At 37.3% G+C, this 19,903-nt stretch overlaps 3 protein-coding genes and 1 long non-coding RNA gene across 5 annotated transcripts; all 4 read right to left on the bottom strand.

The window, feature by feature from the left end:
- Window positions 1–877: 877 nt before the first annotated feature.
- Window positions 878–1,580, bottom strand: LOC148160295 (uncharacterized). Its single transcript, XR_015762567.1, has 3 exons — window positions 1,495–1,580; window positions 1,180–1,304; window positions 878–1,099 (listed from the first exon to the last, which is right to left on the bottom strand). It is a non-coding gene; the product is annotated as an uncharacterized LOC148160295 (long non-coding RNA).
- A 179-nt stretch (window positions 1,581–1,759) lies between these two features.
- LOC106923721 (high choriolytic enzyme 2-like) lies at window positions 1,760–4,028 on the bottom strand. Its single transcript, XM_088004644.1, has 4 exons — window positions 3,998–4,028; window positions 2,994–3,152; window positions 2,307–2,427; window positions 1,760–1,979 (listed from the first exon to the last, which is right to left on the bottom strand). The coding sequence occupies exons 1-4, from the start codon at window positions 4,026–4,028 to the stop codon at window positions 1,772–1,774; spliced, it is 519 nt and encodes a 172-aa protein (XP_087860770.1). The 3' UTR covers window positions 1,760–1,771.
- A 2,744-nt stretch (window positions 4,029–6,772) lies between these two features.
- Window positions 6,773–10,512, bottom strand: LOC106923718 (hatching enzyme 1.2-like). The gene is made up of 8 exons (XM_088004643.1): window positions 10,455–10,512; window positions 10,229–10,259; window positions 10,094–10,144; window positions 9,767–9,912; window positions 8,973–9,127; window positions 7,544–7,722; window positions 7,331–7,412; window positions 6,773–7,250 (listed from the first exon to the last, which is right to left on the bottom strand). The coding sequence occupies exons 1-8, from the start codon at window positions 10,500–10,502 to the stop codon at window positions 7,115–7,117; spliced, it is 828 nt and encodes a 275-aa protein (XP_087860769.1). The 5' UTR covers window positions 10,503–10,512; the 3' UTR covers window positions 6,773–7,114.
- Window positions 10,513–12,098: 1,586 nt separating this feature from the next.
- Window positions 12,099–15,527, bottom strand: LOC106923717 (high choriolytic enzyme 1-like). Of its 2 annotated transcripts, XM_014996947.2 has the most exons (10): window positions 15,429–15,527; window positions 15,223–15,323; window positions 15,021–15,048; window positions 14,893–14,943; window positions 14,082–14,213; window positions 13,800–13,917; window positions 13,539–13,717; window positions 13,097–13,178; window positions 12,870–12,994; window positions 12,099–12,789 (listed from the first exon to the last, which is right to left on the bottom strand). In XM_014996947.2, the coding sequence occupies exons 2-10, from the start codon at window positions 15,274–15,276 to the stop codon at window positions 12,785–12,787; spliced, it is 774 nt and encodes a 257-aa protein (XP_014852433.2). In that variant the 5' UTR covers window positions 15,277–15,323; window positions 15,429–15,527; the 3' UTR covers window positions 12,099–12,784. The 2 variants fall into 2 exon arrangements, with proteins under 2 accessions (XP_014852433.2, XP_087860617.1); XM_088004491.1 differs by lacking the exon at window positions 12,099–12,789 and having other exon boundaries at window positions 12,862–12,994.
- Window positions 15,528–19,903: the final 4,376 nt, after the last annotated feature.

Raw genomic sequence — 19,903 nt, 5'->3', positions numbered from 1 at the left:
TAAATCTCTACTTTGACTAGGCCATTCTTTGTTATTCGCACAACATTCATATTTTAAGCCAATTCAATGTGCTTTGGCTCAACCCCAGACTGTCACTCTGCAACGCGCAGCAGTAAAGAAGAAGCACAGAGAGCAGCAACCACATTCAGGAAACCATAACGGTCCAAAGGACAACCTGCAGAAAGCAAGTAGAAAAACTAAAGCAACGATACAGTGGGAATATGCTAACAGAGCCAGCGACGAGCATAGTATGGCTACACCTTTACTAGAGTTGCCTTTGATTAGTGGAACTTTGACCAACATGTCAGATGCGTATTTGGTTGATTTTGTTTGCTTGTTTCGTAATCGGTGACTGATGAGGTGAAGCACTATGAGCTGCCTTGTTACTGAAATGTGCTATGCAAATAAACTTGAATTGATTTGACTTTTTAAAAAGGTATTTTGTGAAAATATGAAGCATTTTCACTGAATTTAGCTAAGAATAAAGCAAATGAGATTGTCTATGGTCCACTTACAGCATTAAATATGTGACTATTTGGTAAGGTCTGCAGACAGATGATCTCATAAACCAGTTTTTGTCTGGCTTAGCTAGCTGGGAGTAGAGATGTTTTCAGCTTTTGTCCCTTTTACCAACAAGGCTATAAACTTCCGTCTTGTGGACCTTTGTAATGGAGTCGTCTGTGAACCTGAACTTTAGTGAACTGAAGCTAGCTTGGTTTTTATGACACTGCAAGCAGGATTTTCATGGAAAACTAAACTGTCAAGCAGATTGCCTTTATCCAAATGTTCAATGATAACCATTAAAATATGGATTTATAGAATATCCACAGTGTTTGTACTGTTGGAACTCAGTGCATATTAATGAAATGAATACAACTTTAATAAAAATGATAATTTTATTCTTTTACATAGAGGCTCCATGTAAAGTAAAAAGCAATAAGCAAATTCAAATCAAAGTTGCATGAAGTTGGCTGAGGAACCTCCCATCAACAGGAGATGCAATGCAACCTTTGACCAGCAGGTGGCTTCAGACCTTCTTAAAAATGTGTCAGATCAATTCTTGGCTTTTGTTGAGCTGATTTCTCCAAGTCATTTTATACTGAGAGAAAATAGAGACATTTAGAGACTACATAAAGAGTTTCAGAGAATTTTAAGACTAAAACATTTTTTATTACTCACAGCATCCATAAAGCCTGTTGACGCGGGCGATGTCATTGGTGCTCATCTTAGTGGCTCGCCCCCAGTCGTACTTAGGATCGGACTTGGCAACGATGGTAGGCAACTTATTTTTGGAGAATGCATATCTTAAAGACACAAATACATACTTAATATTTTGATTAATTCTTCAAGAAGCTTAAACTGTTTATTTCACCATAGTTCTGTTTATTCTGTAGTTCAATCAGAAATACTAATCAACCATGGCGGGCTACATCTCCCTGCATTTCATAAGTTTGAATAAATCACATTGTGGGAGAGAAGTTTCCTGCAACTCACTTTCCGTACTCCATGACGGAGGTGAAGTCGTAGGGAGTTCCCAAGTTGTTGGTCTCTACTTTTCTGAAATTGCTCTCTTTTCCTGTGCAGTAGTCAAGAAAAGACAAAGTATTTATCAGTTATTTTCAAACATTTAACCTTAAATATTTGCTATGTTGCTTGAAAACTTTAGTAAAATCAATTAAACTGGAACGCTGACCTGACTCAATGTTTTGGGAATAAATCCAATATTTCAAAAATACAGATTTGCTAAAACAAAAAAAAATACAGTACAGAATTAACAGATTCTTTTAACTTCAAACTTACCTTCCTTAATGTTTTTGAAGAGAATCTCAACATATTTGTCTCTGTCAGAGCGGACCTGTTCATGGTTGAAGCCCAGAGCGTGAAGAACCTCGTGCTGAATTGTGCGGAGGGACAAACAGCCAGGTTTCTCCAGGGAGATGAACTGTCCTCCATCCTGACGTCCCACGCTGGACAGACACCTGACATGTTCAACATGGAGACCAGAGAAAAACAGGCAGGATGTTAATCAAATGTAATATGATAAACAACAACTCTTCCTGTGCTTTCTCTGTAGATTTCAGTACAGAAGGAACCCAAATGCAACATCAACCTGTTGCATGCACTGTGCAAGTGAAGAATGGTGGGTTTCATGGGTGAAAAATATAACATAAGATTTTTATGTATCAAAACAGCAACTTTTAGTTAATTACAACATACTTAAGCCAACATGTTCAACCAATAGAATCAACTATTGATGGATGCAGTCATGCAAACTCCATGAATGTGTGTGAGGAGTGTGTTCCTACCCATTCTTTGGTTCAAAGTGGATGTAGTCACGATACTTGTTACTATGTGGGACAAAGCGAATGCAGGTGGTCCGCTTAAAACTCTGAAGCCCTCCAAGAATGGTCTTGCGTTCTTCTTGAGCTACAAAAACATTTAAATCTGTTTAGTTAATTATTGATTAATGAAACATGAATAAGTGGGCGTGGGTCGGTTACTTCCAGGTACACCAAGGTTTTTAAAAAACGTCTACAAAGGAGCCAAGATGTTCCTTCTATGAGCTTTCAGAGAAACTGGCAGGTTTTTTTATATTATATTTTGTAAATCATGAGCAACATGTCTAAGAGAATGTATGTAGACGCAATAGCAGAAATACACTAGGAGAATTTAATGAAGAGCACAATAGTAGCTCCTTTAACTCTCTGTGTTCACACTGTGATACCTTTAAACAGTGGTACCCAAAGTGGGTCCTGGAGGCCCGGCATCCTGCATGTTTTAGTTCCCTCCCTGGTTTAACACACCTGGATCAAATGATGGCTCGTTAGAAACCTTAAGAGGAACATTGACAAGCTGGAGAGGTTGTTACTACAACCAGTGAGAACTAAAACGTGCAGGATGCCGGGCCTCCAGGACCGACTTTGGACACCCCTGCTTTAAACCATTGTATTTTTTATCCATGCCTTAAAAGCTTTTCAAGCAAAACGTCTTACTGTAGCTATCAGAGATGGAGTACGGCACCGTGACGTAGCGTCCACATTTGGGCCACAGGCAGCCTTTCAGAACACATGGATCTGCGTTCTTGTTTGTGGTTTTCGGTACCAGGATGTCTCCCTGAAGGATGTATGACTCTGTAACGATAAAGACAGAGACTCAAGTACAGAAAAATGTATATCATCAGGAATGATGCAACCGGTTCTGCAGAGGCCTGGCAGTGAACTATTTAAAACCAGGAATCATCCAAGGCCTTCAGAGCTGATGCTGAACAAACTGTTGGAGCTCCATAAGAACTAGAAACCTGCTCTGTGTGTGAATCGCCTCTCGGACCTTACATGGCAAAACTCTGCATTTATGTACGTGATAACATAAAACTAAATGTTACTCCTTCCTTTGACACCATCCTGGTAAAATCTTTCAACATTTAAACAAACTCTAGACGTCTTTGTGTGAATGTGAAGTCATTAGAAAATGCTCAGGATTAGTTTGGGCATCTGTGCTTATATGTATATAGATAATTTAGGAAAATAAGAAAAAAAACATATCTACTGTAACTTTCATGAGATGAATTTACATTTAGTTCTGGATTCTCTTCATCTATTAGGCTTCCTTGGACAGGTTAGGAAGGATCTATTCATTATACAAACATTTTCATTGCATTTTTCACATAATTATTCTTAGGAAATGGGATTTTAATCTGATCAGTTCTGTGTATTTCCAGCTCAATTCAGAAGGAGCGTCTGTCACTTTAAATCTAAATTAAAGTACCACGCCCTCAAACTCAACATTTACACTCACACATGAAAATAGCTGCAAAAAAAATACACAATAATACAACTTTACATCTTTGAAAAGCAGAACTAGGGCCTCCTGTACAACCAACTATGATGCAGCAAATGGTTTCTGGATGGTAAGTACCAAAAAAAACAGTCTTTTCCAGCAGCCATTGTACAGCGCAGACAGTAGTAAAACCAGCTGATGAAACTGCCTGGGGCATCACTTGGGTTGCTAGGCAACCATGCAGTGCCCATTGCTAGGTAACGATGCAGTGCCCATCAATTGTGATTGAACAATCGGGATGTTTTAAAAGGGCTCATTTTACAGACACTAAAAGACATAATCACCAATAAAACCACTGGGTTTTATTTTTTAGTGATTGATTTTTAGAAGCAGTTGATTCCTAAATGGAAGTACAAATATGTCCAAAATATGAATTTTGTGTACTAGCTAATCCCCTTTAAGCTGTTCAGGCTACCCATCTGACTTCAGTTCAGTTTGTCTAAGGAGGAAAGTCGAAGGATTTTCTTTCAACTTGAAATAAACTTTTATGATTCTAATTTAGCAATTTGATTTAAAAAATCTTATTTTTTCATTTATTGTAACTAAATGCTCCTTTTGTCATCCAGTAAAAAAAAAAAACAAACATTGAGTAAACGTTGACATATATTTGTCTTCTTGTTACAGAAGTTATGATTTTATGATTTTTGTAAGAAAGAGTCTTGTGAAACATCATAAAACCTCCTAATTGGTAAATTTCCTTTAAATTTCTGATTGTATGATTGAAGCTGAAATGCTGGATGTGTCAAGAGAAAAAGAATCAGTGATATTAAATGATGGCATTAAGATTTGGATAGAAGTTAATCTGGTTTGTAACAATGACATGGAGCAGCGCTGTGCAAACCTTTTGTCACATGGTCCAAAATAGTCGAGTCAAATGTACTTTCAGACCAAAGTGACAAAATAAATACAATCAAAGCAAATAAAGTTGCCTGTTTATTGTATTTTATTTTGATGTATTTACTTTTTTGTAGGGAAAGCATGTTATTCATTGCAGATCTTAAACTTAGTTGAACTAACAACAGTACCACCTTAAATTGACTTCTGACTTCTGCACAAAACCTCAGTTCTTATTTTTAAGCAGAGACCAGATGAGATCAGGGAAGTGTTGAAATGACTTCAGGGTTTTAGAGACAAAAGTAAAAAACACAAACAAACACTCAGCTATCTGTTCCCAATCGTTGTTTTGAAACAGCTTTTTTAAGCACACTTAAATAATCCTGATTATCAGATAAAATGTTCCTATCAGAAGAAAATAACCTGAATAAATAGAAAAAGTCATTTTCAAATTATTTTTTAATCTATTAAGGGACATTAACTGAATCAATCTAGTCCTGTATGTATTTTTAAAAACCTTAACATTGTTTATATCCTTATTTTCAGCCATTCAAACATGTTTCACTCTAAAACAATGCATTAATAATAAAGAGCATTGTACAAAGAGCAGCAGCCACATTCAGCCCCGGTGGGATCAGAGTTCATCAATGTCTGCTTTATATAATCAGTTAATTACAGTTAATTTATTATTAATTAAATTAGTAATAAAGTTCAAGTTTTTTTAATTGAATTGAAGCACTAATTCCAGAATCTCTGGCATCATAAGCCAGTCTTAGTCTCTCATTAAGGAATGAATTCAGACCAGCAGCAGGAGGAGGAATGATCACCGATCACTTACTTCTAATCAACTCCCAGAATTTATTAACAAAATAGCCCAACTTTACAGATGGATTATTACACAAACAGTCTCTTTGTTAAAACTACTGGCAGTCACTCTGTGAAGACAAAATGTCCACACGTCCAAAAACAGGATGAAAAAGGGACAGAAAATAAAAACTCGTTCTTGTCCAGAAGACGAGGGCGGCTGGCTGCTGAGGTTTTCAGCAGAACCGGCGGCACCGTTGGTTCAGAAAGAACATAAACTTTAAGACACTGTTAGTTTAGAAATCATTCTCAGGTCTTCTGGCTCAGGATGCAGAGCAGAACCAGAACCAGAACCAGAACCAGAGGTTGAGAAGCAGCATTCAGCTTCTATGCATCACAAATCTGGAACAAACTTCCAGAAAACTGCTGAAACACTGAATTCCTTTAAATCTGACTAAAAGCCCAGCTGCTTTAAATGGAACATTGCCCAACATATTTGATGCGTAATGATGATTTTAATGACGACGCCTGACAAAATGTAATGTCTGTTGTTAGTTTCCACAACTAAATGATGTGTTTATGATGTTTTCTTATGTTTTCGTGATGTAAAGCACTTTGAACTGCCGTGTTGCTGAAATTTGCTATGCAAATAAATTTGATTGATTAAAAAAATCCCATCCTAACCCTGTTGAAAGAAGTTGAACATGCAGAAAGCAAACTGCTGAAACAAACAGGAACTAAAATAGCTTTTTAATGCAAAGATGTTATCAGAGGCAGTGATGAGAACGTCGTGTCACACCTTCTTAAAATGTGTTTCAGGAAAATATGATGCATTTCCACTGAATGTAGCTAAAATAAAGTGCATGAGAATCACAAAATGTGTTTGTTCACACAACTCTTCAAAAATATCTATAGCATTAAATATATGCAAAACATGATTTATGCTTCAGACTAAAAAACAGAAAAATCAACATGTTTCACAGCATTAGGCTGTGGAAAAATGGAAGATAAACTCAGATTAGAGAGACAGAGTTCCCAAATGTTGTAATCAAGTAAGAGAAGCAATATTTAAAGATATTTTTACTTAAGTAAAAGTTAAAAGTAGCCATCCCAGAAATTACTCAAGAATAAAAAAGTAAAAAGTTTACTCAAGTACTAAGTAATCAAATCATTTCATATTTAAGCTACATCATCATCAGACGGTCAAAGTATAAAGTTAAGTGGAAGTTTTGGTATTTTAAGGATGAAGATGACAATAATTCATATAAGTAACAAAAAGAAATCTGGCAACAAAACATTTATCCAAATCAGTTTGTTTTAATAAAACTGCAGTGCTGAATTTTAAAACATGTTTATTTTTGAGACTTAATTTTATTCAAGCAAAAGTAGTGATACTTCATAATAAAGTTACTCAAGTAAAAGTAAAAAGTGCAGTGTAGTAAAAATACTAATAAAAGTAAATTTTTCAAAAACGTGACTCATAATAAAGTAAATGTAACTAGTTAAAGATAAAATAACTCCTGGTTTCTGTAAACTAAGTTTGATCATTTCTGGTTCACACTGACGTTAAATGATTAGTGTTAAAAACCTTCTGTTAGAATATTTCTTTTTGTTTTGAGAAATGTTAAAAGTTTATGCTTTATTTTCCCCTGCAGTTATAAAGTTTGTTGACTCGGTTGATGTCAGTGTTGCTCATCCCGTATGAGTTTCCAAAGCTGTGGACTCGACGAGACCTGGCAGCGATGGTTGGCCGCCCGTTTTTGGAAAAGGCATACCTGCAAAACATTCATGGAAAATATGTGTCAGCATTTTTTCTTTTTAAATAAAAAACCCTCACATGATGGGAAAGACTTACTTCTTGTAATGCATGACAGAGTTGTAGTCGTAAGGAGATCCCATGTTGTTGGTCTCTACCTTCCAAAAGTTAAACTTTTGCTCTTTGTGAAAGAGCAAACAGGAAAAGTTCATGTTGTTGTTACAGTGTGAACAGAAACAGGAGACACCAACTGAACTGGAACCAACTTATTCAAATGGACCATCTGTTTATATCGAAACAGATGTTACCAACCTGGCTTGATGTTCTGGAATAAAACGCGGATGTATTGGTCTCTGTCGATGCGGACCTGCTCATGGTTGAAGCCCAGAGCGTGAAGGACCTCGTGGCTCACCGTAGAGGTTCGCAGACATTTATTTTTCTCCAGAGAGATGAACTGGCCTCCTCCCTGACGGCCAATGTAGGACCAACACCTGGAATACAAACACAGGCACACACAGAGCTAACCGCTAACCGCTAATGGCTAGCTGTTTCTGCCGTCGTTTGATCATTATAAGTCAGAAATCTAAAAGGTTTATTCTAGAACAGGGTGTCCAAACTGTGGCCCGGGGGCCATTCGCCGTCCTTGTATTAATTTTGTTTGGCCCTGACTCCAATTTGTAATTTTTTTAGGATGATGTTTTCAATGCTAAGTTTATATCTTCCTAAACAGAAAATGTTAATAATGGCACAAATATTTTGTTTTTAGTTTGTTTTTTGTTTTTTTTCCACAACTAAACTTTTATAATAAGTAGAACCGCGTCTGGAGACTTTTACTGACAATCCAGCGGTAGCCAGATCAGCTTTTATTGAATCTATTAAACTCAGCTAAATATGGCAAGAGTCTTGAAAGAAAGTGTCCCAAATCCCGTTTTTATGACTGAGAATAAATTTAAAAGAAACTGAAAACTGCATGTCTTTACTTTAACACAGCAAACTTGCAAAATTTGAAGTTTGTCATCGACAATAAATAACATCTATTTCCTACAAAAAATTCCACAAAAATTAACAACTTTATTTGCTTCATTTTATTTATTTTTCTTCATCTGTGAGGGCTTTTGACTTGATGATTTTGGTCCTTTTGATAATTATTAGTCATAATCTTGTCTTTTGAAGAATTTGGTTCACTGAACCGAATTATGACTTGAAACTCGTATCCTATCACCTCCTCTCCTGATACAAATAAAACAGGACTGTGAAACAAGAATGAAGCAAAAACAGGAGCAGGAAGTGAAGCAGTAGGACAAAAGGGAAACATCGTCTCGTGTTTCTCATCTGGCCTCAGAAACATCGATAAGCAGAATCTGATGGAGATAATAAAAATGCCAGCGATCACAGCAGCTTGGTTTGTAACTGGAGGATTTTGGACATGAAGATTGTGACAAAATCTAAATGAAGTAACCAAATCATAACCCAAAATCTAAGTGAACACCCAAAGAGATAAAGTAATAAACTCAGAACTGAATTTAAACAATAAAATAAACAATAAAGAAACAAACAAAACTGGAAACAAGAATGCTCAAATGAATGGAAGTAAAAGTCCCAGCAAAGAAAATAGAGATACGAAGGTGTGTGTGTGTGTGTGTGTGTGTGTGTGTGTGTGTGTGTGTGTGTGTGTGTGTGTGTGTGTGTGTGTGTGTGTGTGTGTGTGTGTGTGTGTGTGTGTGTGTGTTCATGTTCCTACCCGTCGTTAGGTCGAGTATAGAAATAAAGGTAATCAGAATTCTTCGTTTTAAACGGTACAAAGCGGATGCAGGTGGATCTGTTGAATCTTTCCAGAACTCCATGGATTCTGTTTCGCTCTGCCGGAGCTGCAAAAAAAAAAAAAAAACTTAGTCCCTATATTACTAAAAATACAGATAAGGTCAAAATTATTAGGCACCCTATGAAATTCTAAGTTTTTTTCAAAGATTCAAAAATGTGTTTTTAAATTCAGCTTTTCTGTTTATTTTGGATGCTTACATTTATTTAGTTTTTGCTCACAGAAACCAAATTCTTTCCTGAAAATCAAAACCTTCCACAGACAAAATGAGTCATTGCTCTATTCAGTCACGTTTTGTAGTCTGTAGCAAGTCTTTACATTTTCTTCTCCTGCTTTGTGAGCATCACCCATTTCTTTTTGTCAAGTCTAAACTGAATTATTTTGTTTTTGGCGCGATGTTTCCTCAGGTGACGGCTCAAAGCCTTAATGAGAATTTTATTGGTCATTGATTGAATACAAGTGAAAGCACCTGATTTCACAGCAGTGGTTTGCGCTTTGGCTAAATAAAAAGGCCAGTTCTTAAGGGGGGTAATAATTGGGTTTTTGTGAAAAAAAATGGTAAGAATCCAAAATAAAAAGTAGGATGTTCGGAAAAGTCACACTGAAAAATCATTGATCTGTTTAACAGCACTTGGGAAATGTTTGAAAAAGCATAAAGTTTCAGCAGCGGGTGTGGTCAACTTGACCTCATCTGTAAGTCTTTTTGTCTTGTTCACATGACGCTTACAGTAATTAGTGTCGATGTAGAACGGTATGTAGACGAACTCTCCGGATTTGAACCACTTGCAGCCTATGATGGTGCACGGGTCAGCATTCCTCTTTAAGATTTTTGGCATAGCAATGTCGTCATATCGCTTTGGCTCTGCAACACAGCAAATGACACGCAGACACAGACAGGAATGCAAAAACAAGACTGCAATTTCAAATTAATCTGACATCAAAAACATGCGTATTTGTTGCTATTTTAAGGATTACTGTTAAAATAATCATTTTTTCTTATTATTATCTGCTAGTTTTTTTTGTTTTGTGAGCTTGTGTCTCACCTTTGTCAGCTTGTAGTTGTGGGACGCTTTTAAAGACATCCATAAACTCTTCTGAGAAAGAAATGTTGCCAGAACCTTTGGTTAAATTTATGCATTTGATGTGTCAGATAAAAAGGATCTTTGTTTCAAACTCACTGGGAGACTGAGCCGGTTCTACTACCGGACTCTGGAACACAGACGTGAGAAAACTGCATCATTTTGGTGACGCTTTGCTGCATGTTTGTTGGCAAATGAATCAAAAATCATTTTGTTCTAAATCTTTTAAATGTTGAAACTTATTGTTGAAACCAAGCTCAGCCTTTCATAAATCTTCAGTTTTATCTAAGCTGTGAGGTGAATCAGTAAAACGTCATGAACTTACCATTTTAACCACTGAGATGAAGAGGAGGGACAGAAAAACCGGGATCATGATGAAGGTCCTGAAGTTTCAACGTAATGAAAATATGTTTTCTTTTTGTTTCAGGTTAAAAGCCGACACATGTAAGCATGATGAAGAAAAGAAATGAGAGTTAAAGGAGAGTCAGAGAGCCGTTTACCTGAAGGAGCAGCTGAGGCTCAGATCCAGTCTGACACAAGAAAACGCTGACCAAGCTTTTTATATCCGTCATTAATCCAGATGAGATCAATCCAGAACTAGACAATCTGTTCCTAAAATAAACCAATGATGTTACAAGTTGCTGCTGAAATTTGTTACTGTTTGTTTGGTCCTGTCTTTGCACAATGTAGCAGTTTTTAACGACATGCAGCTCATGTGAATGTCCAGCTGCTGTTTATAAAGAAGCAGATCTTTTTCTACAAAGTCACTAAATAAAATATAAAATGGAAAAGAAACAGAATCCCATCTGAAAACAAAATGCTTTTAGCTCTCCCACATGTTGGGCTGTTTTCTCCCAGAAATGTGGGTTATTTTAAATCTCTTCTGAAAACTCATTTGTTTTCCTGTTTTTAAGTCTTGGAGCTGGAGGATTAGGACGGCTGTGTTACTATTGTTCTGCTTTTATTGCTTATTTTATCTTTGTTACTTTGCCTGTTCTTTCATTGCACGTAGTTGGGCTCTTATTAATTCTACCCCCATTTGTGCAGGGAGGGCATGATATCAACCATATGCAGAACAGAAATATGTTAATATTATGAGGCACAGTGGCATTTTGTGAGTCAGCTTTTCTGTATCTCAACTAGCAAATTAAAAGCTACATCCTTTCTAACATGAGTATTCATGACGAAAGTTTCAGTAACTCATCACTTACGGCTCCAGAATGTAACTTTTATATAAAAAATATTTTTACATATTTGTTAATATTATCATTATGTTCTGACAGTATCATATAAGACAGATAATCTGTGCAAAAATCGAGATCCTGTGCAGAAACAAACCACTCAGTCAGAAACAACCAATCAGAGCCAGGAGGAGGGTCTTAGTGCTGTCAATCACTTTCATCCACTTGCTTTTTGCTAAGCTACAGTTGGTTCACCACAACATAGCCTGCTAGTTAGCATAGCCACAGATGACGGCAGATAAACAGTTTTCCTGTAACTTTAAGTTGTTTTTCCACCATTAGCAGATTGAGCAGCGTACAGGAGGGTGATTAGCAGCGCTAAGCCCCTCCTCCTGGCTCTGATTGGTTGTTTTTGACCAGAAGCAGGACATTTCTTCAGATGGCAATAGCAGCTCTGGAAGGAGGTAGATGGACTTATTTCTTTTTTCATTGCTCATCTGTCTCACACGTCACAAACATGTTAATTCTTACTTCAAAATAAAGTAAGAATTAACATTTCATTGTATTTAAACTCATTTAAAACTTTGATTATGGTTAGTATAAGTGCATAAATATAGGCTATGTATATATATTTTATTTATCTTATATGCTTTACATTACATTTGTTTTTAAAACAATTTCATACTGAATGTGTGGAGGCTTTTATTTTGTGGTGGATTTGCAGCACAAAGGAAACCCTGATCTTCGTCCCTAATGTTCGGCTGTTACAGAGACAAAAGAAACATTGATGTTGGAATGATCACATTTTATTTTGTATTTGATTGAGTGGATTACAACAACATTAAATCTCAGAAAACAAACATGTTGGTCACAAGAACCAAACATGTGGGATGAGCTCTTGTAACATTATGCTGATAAAAACATTTATTTAGGTCAAATGTGATTGGGGAACTTTTACATTTTGCATTCCCATAGATTGTACATTCTTGAAAAATTGACTTTTATTGAGACATCTTAGGACCAGTCCAATCCATCTTCCACAGTTTTTATGCCACAACATAATTTACTTAATCAAAATTACCCTTAGATTTATTTTCAATTGGAACATTCCTTTTTTATAGTAGATGCAAAAAAAGAAGAAGAAAGCCAATCCAAACCCAAAAGAAAAACTTTTTTGTTAAGAAATCCTTCACCGATAAACACCAATATGTATTCTGAAGCTGGCAGATGGAGATGTAATACCACACTCGTCCAGCAGGAGAACCTGTAGTATATATTTTTTAATTTGATCCAAAAATCTGCTTCTTTCTGTAAGAGACAACTGTCTTCAGCAGTTATGTAGTTATGTAGATATATAGTAAATGAGACAGCAGAAAAAGAGTTTCTGCTGCTTTGAGATGAGATTTTGTGAGAGGAGCAGGTCAGAGCCGGGTAACGCTGGCGAGCTGAAGTTTCTCCTTTAGTCTGTTGAAATTTAAGCTGAGAGAAAAAGTACTGTCAATGACACGAGCTCCTGGAAATGCTAGAGAAATTTTAAAAAAGCTTAATATTTTACTCACTGCATCCGTAGAGCTTGTTGATGCGGGCGATGTCGTTGGCGCTCATCGATGTGGCCCTTCCAAAGTCGAGAGAAGGGTTAGCTTTGGAAAGGAGAGTCGGTTGGCCATTTTTGGAGAAGGCATACCTGGAAGAAGGAGGAAGTGATGAACAGAATGCATCTGCACTCAGGCTGAAAACAACAAGCCTGGTGTAGCACAACAGAAGGTCATTTTGAAGAAAGACTCACTTGGTGTAATGCATAACGGAGTTGAAGTCGTAGGGAGTGCCCAGGTTGTTAGTCTGTATCTTCTCAAAGTTGTGTTCGTTCCCTGGTTAAGAAAAACATGCAACTTTGTAAATTGTCACTTTATTTAGGAAAATGTCCATTGCAATAGATAAAAGTAGAACATGAGGCAATGTGATCTTACAGTTTAAATGTCAGTTTCCAAACTCCCCACACAAAAACCACTGAGTTCTCTGTCTGATTTAGGTCATTTGAAAGTGTTAAGTCCCCTATGAATGGCTGAATGGACTCAAATACAAAGAGTTTCTGTCCAAATGTGGAAAATACAGAAATCTATGACTTGTTTAAAATACTTTTGTTTTCAGGTCTAGCCATATGCTCTCCTCTTTGCTGAAGATGTTCTGCAGATAGAAGTATTAAGCCCCGGTTGTGTGAGTGAGCCGACCTGGGATGATGTTCTGGGGGAGGACCTGGACGTAGGAGTCTCTGTCAGAGCGGACCTGTTCGTGGTGGAAGCCCAGAGCGTGGCTGACCTCATGCTGCACCGTGGAGTGGTACAGGCAGCCATCTTTCCTCAGAGACACGGCCTGTAGTCCGCCCTGACGGCCCAGGTAGGACCAGCACCTGGCGGGGAGATCAGGAGGAGATCAGTGGAAACGTGTGGAAGTAAAAATCACAGCATGTGAGTGTGTGACTGCGTTCCTACCCGGTTCCAGAGTAGAAGTAAAGGTAGTCCACATGGCTCGTCCTCCAGACAAAGCGAATGCAGGTGGAGGAGTGGAAGCTCACCAGGCCTCGGATGATGATGTCACGCTCTGCTGAGGCTGCAGGGCAAAAACAAACACAAAAAACATTTTACACCAACGTCCTAACTACAAAACACAGACATCATCTACTGTTCCCTCTGTCTTCTGACAAAAACACAAAGAAGCATGTAAGAGTTTGTTTCTATTTTAAAGTTTTGAATTCAGGTGCTGGTTGTGCTCACAGTATGAGGAGGAGATGGAGACGGGAATGTAGACATAGCGTCCAGATTTGGGCCATTTGCAGCCGGTGGCTGTGCATGGGACTGCGTTCCTCGATTTGCTCGGTGCAATGTCACCGTAGATCAGTGGAGTCTCTGCAGAGCCACAAAAGAGTGATAAACACTTATTCTTATGAACCAAAGCATTTTCATAAACTCCTATTTCTTTGAGCTCTGCCTCTTAAACAAGACAAACTGTGTTGAATTGGCCAATGTAAGCGCTCCAGTTGGCTGTATTCAGCTCTCAGGACTCTACAAAGTCTTTTACTGCTACTTATTCTTATTCTTATTAAACATGAGGAACCAATATGTAGTTTCATACTTTTACCTTTTTGTCTTACTTTTAGTTTTGTTGTTTTGTTTCTAATTCATGTAAAGACCTTTGAACTGCCCTGTTAATGAAAATGTGCTGCATAAATAAAATTACTTTACCCTCCCCTTATTACAATGTTTTTAAAATGCTTTGCTATCCTGGTAGTAAATTGTACAGATTGCAAATAAACAGATTGATCACTTTCTTAATATTTCAATAAAGTAACTAATGAAATGTAGGGAAAATATGCAAACTATTTTATTTTTAATCTGAAATACAGATGAAAAAATCCCCAGTTTCTTATCATGCCTGAAGATTTGACAAAGGCAAACCATTAAGCTAATTTTTGAGAAATAAATCAGCCGATTTATTAATAGATGATGATTCTTTTTTTTTTTTTCTTGACTTGTAAATATGAAATTACATTCGAAGTTGTTGGGTTGTGTGAAATTGCTGTCTTACTTATTCCAGCGTTTGCTTTGGAGATGACATCCGTGACGTCCGTGCTCTCTTCTGCGGGAGGAAGGAAGAAATCCCCACGTTAAGAGATTTCAGGTTCACTTCAGGTTTCTTTCATTTTTTCTACTCACCAACTTGGTTTTCACTGTCATCTGCTTTCTGCAACACAAACAGAGATTTTAGCATTTCATGACAAAACACATTTCTTCTGTTTCACAACAGTTTGGATATTTGCTGTTGATCCTGCTTTACAAACCCAATTTTTCTAAACACATCAGCCTTCCCTGTGTTGGATGAAACAAATTAGTTTTATTTTTCTCCCTTCAAATTTACCAGAGGAACAGCCGCCATCGAGATGGCAAGGAAGAAGAGGAAAACTGCAAACATCTTGCCTTTCCTCTGCAGGGAAGCTTCTGACCTGAAAAAATCCAAATCTAAACAGAGTTTTGTTGTTGAGTTAAAAGTTTAAGTCTTGGAACATAAATGCAGTTTATTAAACCAATAAGAGAGGAGATGAATGTGAGCAGAGAGGAGGCTACCTGTCAGTCCAGGAGTCTGAGGCTGGATGCAGAAGGAGCTCAGCCTCCTGCCTTTTAAACGCTGCGAACGCTGGGTGTGCCTCAGGGCTCACTGTTTGTGCACCAATCACCTGTCACACATCTTATTGATCTTGGATCAACACAGTGTGTTTTTCCATCACATTGAGGAAGTTGTAAAATTTTCAGTTTCATGGAAATGTTTACTTTGCTGTTTGAGTAGCAAAGTAAACATTGCTAGTTTGGAAACTATGTAAAGGTGTAATAAAATTAAAATGCTTGGAAAAAGTCAAATCTGCAGTTCAGAAATAGAAGCATACTCACAAAAACAGAAAGAGCTAAAGAACAACCTCAAAGTTTGATCTCTAGTTATATGTTAAGTTAATTTCATTCAGCTTACATTATTATTTTCGGTTTAAATAATCCAAGATTGTGATTTAATTGACCTGAAAATAAACTTGAAGTGGATTTTAGGAGAAGCTTTGAGCTGAACACAGTTTGGACTTTAATGATCAGAAAATTCACAGAATTAATTCAGAGATATTAGAAATTATTTATTCGTAGTAAAGTTTTCCCAGTCGCTCAGCAACATTTTCCACAATCCCATTCCAGGATTGATGTTCTGGATCTGCTCCAGACTCTCAAACTGACCCGTTTAAAACAGATGGAGCTGAAGCTTTACTCTGGATGGACAAAGTTTTTCTAAACATGTGAAGTTTGTTCTTGTGATTGTTTTCATTTATGTCAGAAACCACATTTAATGAGATGACAGCAGGCATGTGGATGGACCAGTTGATCCAGGACCGTGACTTTTAACTCACCTTCTTGTTCCTCCACTTAACAATAGCCACATTGTTGAAGAAATTTCAGCCTATCAATCAGTCAGCTGCTTCATTGTACCATAAGATTTTACTGTGGAAGATAATAATTCACTTGAATTTTTCTTGCTTAACACAAAGGCTTACGCCCAACCTGCAAAGAACATTATGATCTTAAAAACAATAATCTGTAAAGTCCCGGCAATAGATTTCCTTCTGCCGCAGGTGCAGGCTTGTAAACTCTAAGATGCCGACATCCTGCAGACACCAAACTCCTGATCTTCAGTCCAGAGCGTCTGCTGCATCAGCAGCCTCCAAGCAGCTGTGTAACCAGTGACGGTCTCCAAACCATCAAATCCGACCTTCTGGGTTTACTGGCCACCAGTCTCCAGAGCAAAGGTGTTCAAACTGTGGGCCGGGGGCCATTTGCAGCCCTCTGATGGATTTTGAGTGGCCCAGATGGAGCAAATCCGGCCTGAAAGCATAGACGGTCGATGCAGATGGAAGCTTTTTCAACATTTTCAACATCTTCTTAGAACTGTAGTAAAAAATAGATTCTAATTTATTAATTTGATTTTTGCATTTATTTTAATATTGGATTAACTAGAAACACAAGCATTGACCTACTTTTTCTCAAAAGCAAATCTTACTTCTCATTTAAGAAAACAATCAACCCAGGAAATTCAGAAACTTTGGGTCTTTTTATGTTTTGTATCTACAATGATTTACACATCCAGTTTCTTCAAAAATCTGACCTTTTTGTTAATTTTAATAGTTTTATTATTCGGTAGCTCAAATTTAAAAATGCGGCAAAAGTTTGCTTTAAAATTCTATTTTAAAAAAAACAATTTTTCTGACAATAAGTGCTTTCAGCTTAACGACTTCATGGCTTTGGGTTTCCTGCCTTTAAGGTCCTGCAGTTCAGACTGTCTCTGTGTCGCCCTTCTTTTGAACTCTTGTTTTGTTTCTGCCTTGCTGTTCTTTCTAGGCCCTCTTCTAGTTTGTTTTTTGCTTTCTGGTTTTCTTGTCTAGCAATCAAGCTTCCAGGTTTCCACCACCACTCGCCCCCTGCTGGGTTCCTCTGGTTGCTTCATGTTTCCTGGTCTCTGTTTGCCACCTGCCTCTCTGTGCATTGCTCCCTGAACCATCTGAAACATCAAGTGCTCTGCCGGCATGCAGCCATCACACTCCCAGGTTTTATCTGCACTTACATTTTCCAACTGGGATCCTGCAGTTTTGCTCAAAAACTGCCCTTCCAGTCTGATTTCTCTGTATTAAGCTGCTGATAATTATGGCATTATATTTGTGCCAACAATCTGAGCATGCAGTGCGACTGATGAGAGTGCATTTATCTATGTGAACAAACAATAATTTGTAGTGTGTGCACTTAAATCTCAAAACGTATTTTGTCACGCTCTCCTCCCAGATCCTTCTTCCTCATTCACAACTTAGCAAATGTATATAAATATGTAAATAAATAAATCAGCCAACCATTAAAGTTCAGCCCACCAGTGCAACAACTGTAAACATTTAGTCAAGAGTCCAGAAGAAGGAAAAGGAGAGTAGAAAATAGAAGTCTGCTTCTGCACCTGCAGAAAGAGAGAAAAATGAGAAACCACAGCAGCCAACAACACAAATTAATACAAGCCCAATATATTGTGTATTTGTAAACACCTGAATCCAAACCTTTGGGTGTGTGTTGGACAATGTTTGTGTATATAAAGTTCCTCCGTTGTTTATGCTGTTAATCATGTCACAATGAGCTGCGTTCAATAAAAAGCCTCATTGTTGGACAGCAGGACCAACAGTTTTTATCTCCTGTGCTTCTGGTTAATTCCTGTTAGCTGAAATCGAGCGTGACGTCTTAGTGGGTTTTCAGTTTTGCTACACACTTTGTGTTTTAAAATGGAGGATTGAACAGAGGTCTGTGGGACGCTGAAAGCTTCAGATCTCGTTTTGTTTAAACCCTGACCTGCCTGTTGTGCTCCTTCGTCTTCATGATGCTGTTTGTTCTCTAACAAACCTTCATAAAAGAGCTGCGTTTACACTGAGGTCAGTTTACACACAGATCAGCTTCTCACTGTGCAGGTGGCATTTGTCTGTAGCAGAATTTTATTTTGGAGAATTAGAGTAAAGAGGGATTGAAACCAAATGCATGTTACACTTAATGGGTTTTGAGTAAATGCATTTTTTTTACTGTTTAACATTTTTATTCCACTTGATAAGAGTTTCACAACTGTTGTTGGTTCATCATCTGCAATTCCAACAAGGTTTTTGATTGTAAGGTGACAAAACTATAAGATGATCTGTGGAGGAAGCAGCAGGAAGTCGGCAAAACTTTCTAGTGTTCAGAGTCATAAACCTTCACTAAATCCACAAAATACAAATAGACTGGACAATGAAATGAAATGCTAAAAAATCATTTGCAAAATCCAAAATATTTCCTTTTTTTTTTATGAAACATTTCTTTCATTTTTTTTTCTTTACAAGTTTCTTTTTAAGTTTGTCATAGTCATGACCTTATTGTTTAGTGTTAGTGTTTAATGTTCTCGCCTATAAAGCACACAAGCTGTTGAAAATGAAAGACTCTGTAAATCAATAAGTCATATGAAAATAAACATGCATGAGTGTCAGACAAGTGAGGGTGAACAGAAGACACATTAATCTGCCTGTACGAGAAAAGGCTGGACGGGAAACCAGGAAATGATAAAAATATGAATAAACAATCATATTAATAGATTATATTTCAGTCAGGTAGACTCTGTTTGATGTATGTTTGATGGGTTGTGATGGATTTTCTAAGAACATTTCTGATAATCATCTGAATCTTGGCTTTATATGTTTTTTATTTTAACTTTTTGTTGGTATTTTGTGTTTTTAGGTTCATTGTTTATGTCCATAAATAGTGTAGTTTTACTGGATTAAACATTAACACCTAATGTGACTGAAATATCAGGAGTTATAGTGTTTAATTTAGCTCTTAAGTTCACAAGAAACTAAAGTCGTAAGTCGTGGTAAGTCGTTGCTTTAGCATTTCCTCCTCCCAGTATTTCCTATTTACTGATGACCAACTTAATGTTGCATTTTCCTGAAGGCAGACAATAAATGAACATTCTCATTTTAAAGCAATTATTTACTAACAGGCCATATCAAAACAGTGGCAGCCATTTCTCACTTTCATTTCTTAATGATGACATATTTTCTCATTCAGTCAAGATCCGGCATAAAAAGTCATAATTATGATCCATGCAATGCGCTTCCCTTTTTCATTACAAAGAAAAACGTCATGAAAGTGACTTTTTTAAAAGAGACAACTTTACATAGTTGTTGCAGCTGAAAGTGTCTTGTTGTTTGGGTGTCATTGTTTGTCTCTGAGGTCAACAGCATCAGATTGCAGCTGACAGGAGTCTGTCTGATGCTGCAGCTCCGCTACGTCTGAGGAAATAACCCGTCATCTCTGCTGGCTGCAGCTCGGGCACCAGAAAGTCTGATTTTATGTACAGAGACAATTAAGTTACTTCACAATTTCTGAAAAAAGGGGGATGCCCAGTTTCTGTACTCAGATCTGAATGAACTTCTATCATTGTGGAGCTGGTTTGACAGATACGACCCGTTTGTTCATCCTGCATGGATGTTTTTTCTAATTGCATGTTAAAAAAT

The sequence above is a fragment of the Poecilia mexicana genome, unplaced genomic scaffold (assembly GCF_051168715.1).
Source record: "Poecilia mexicana isolate PSO_F unplaced genomic scaffold, ASM5116871v1 scaffold_3, whole genome shotgun sequence".
Lineage (NCBI taxonomy): Eukaryota > Metazoa > Chordata > Actinopteri > Cyprinodontiformes > Poeciliidae > Poecilia > Poecilia mexicana.
This window is presented reverse-complemented; position numbering and strand designations above follow the sequence as displayed.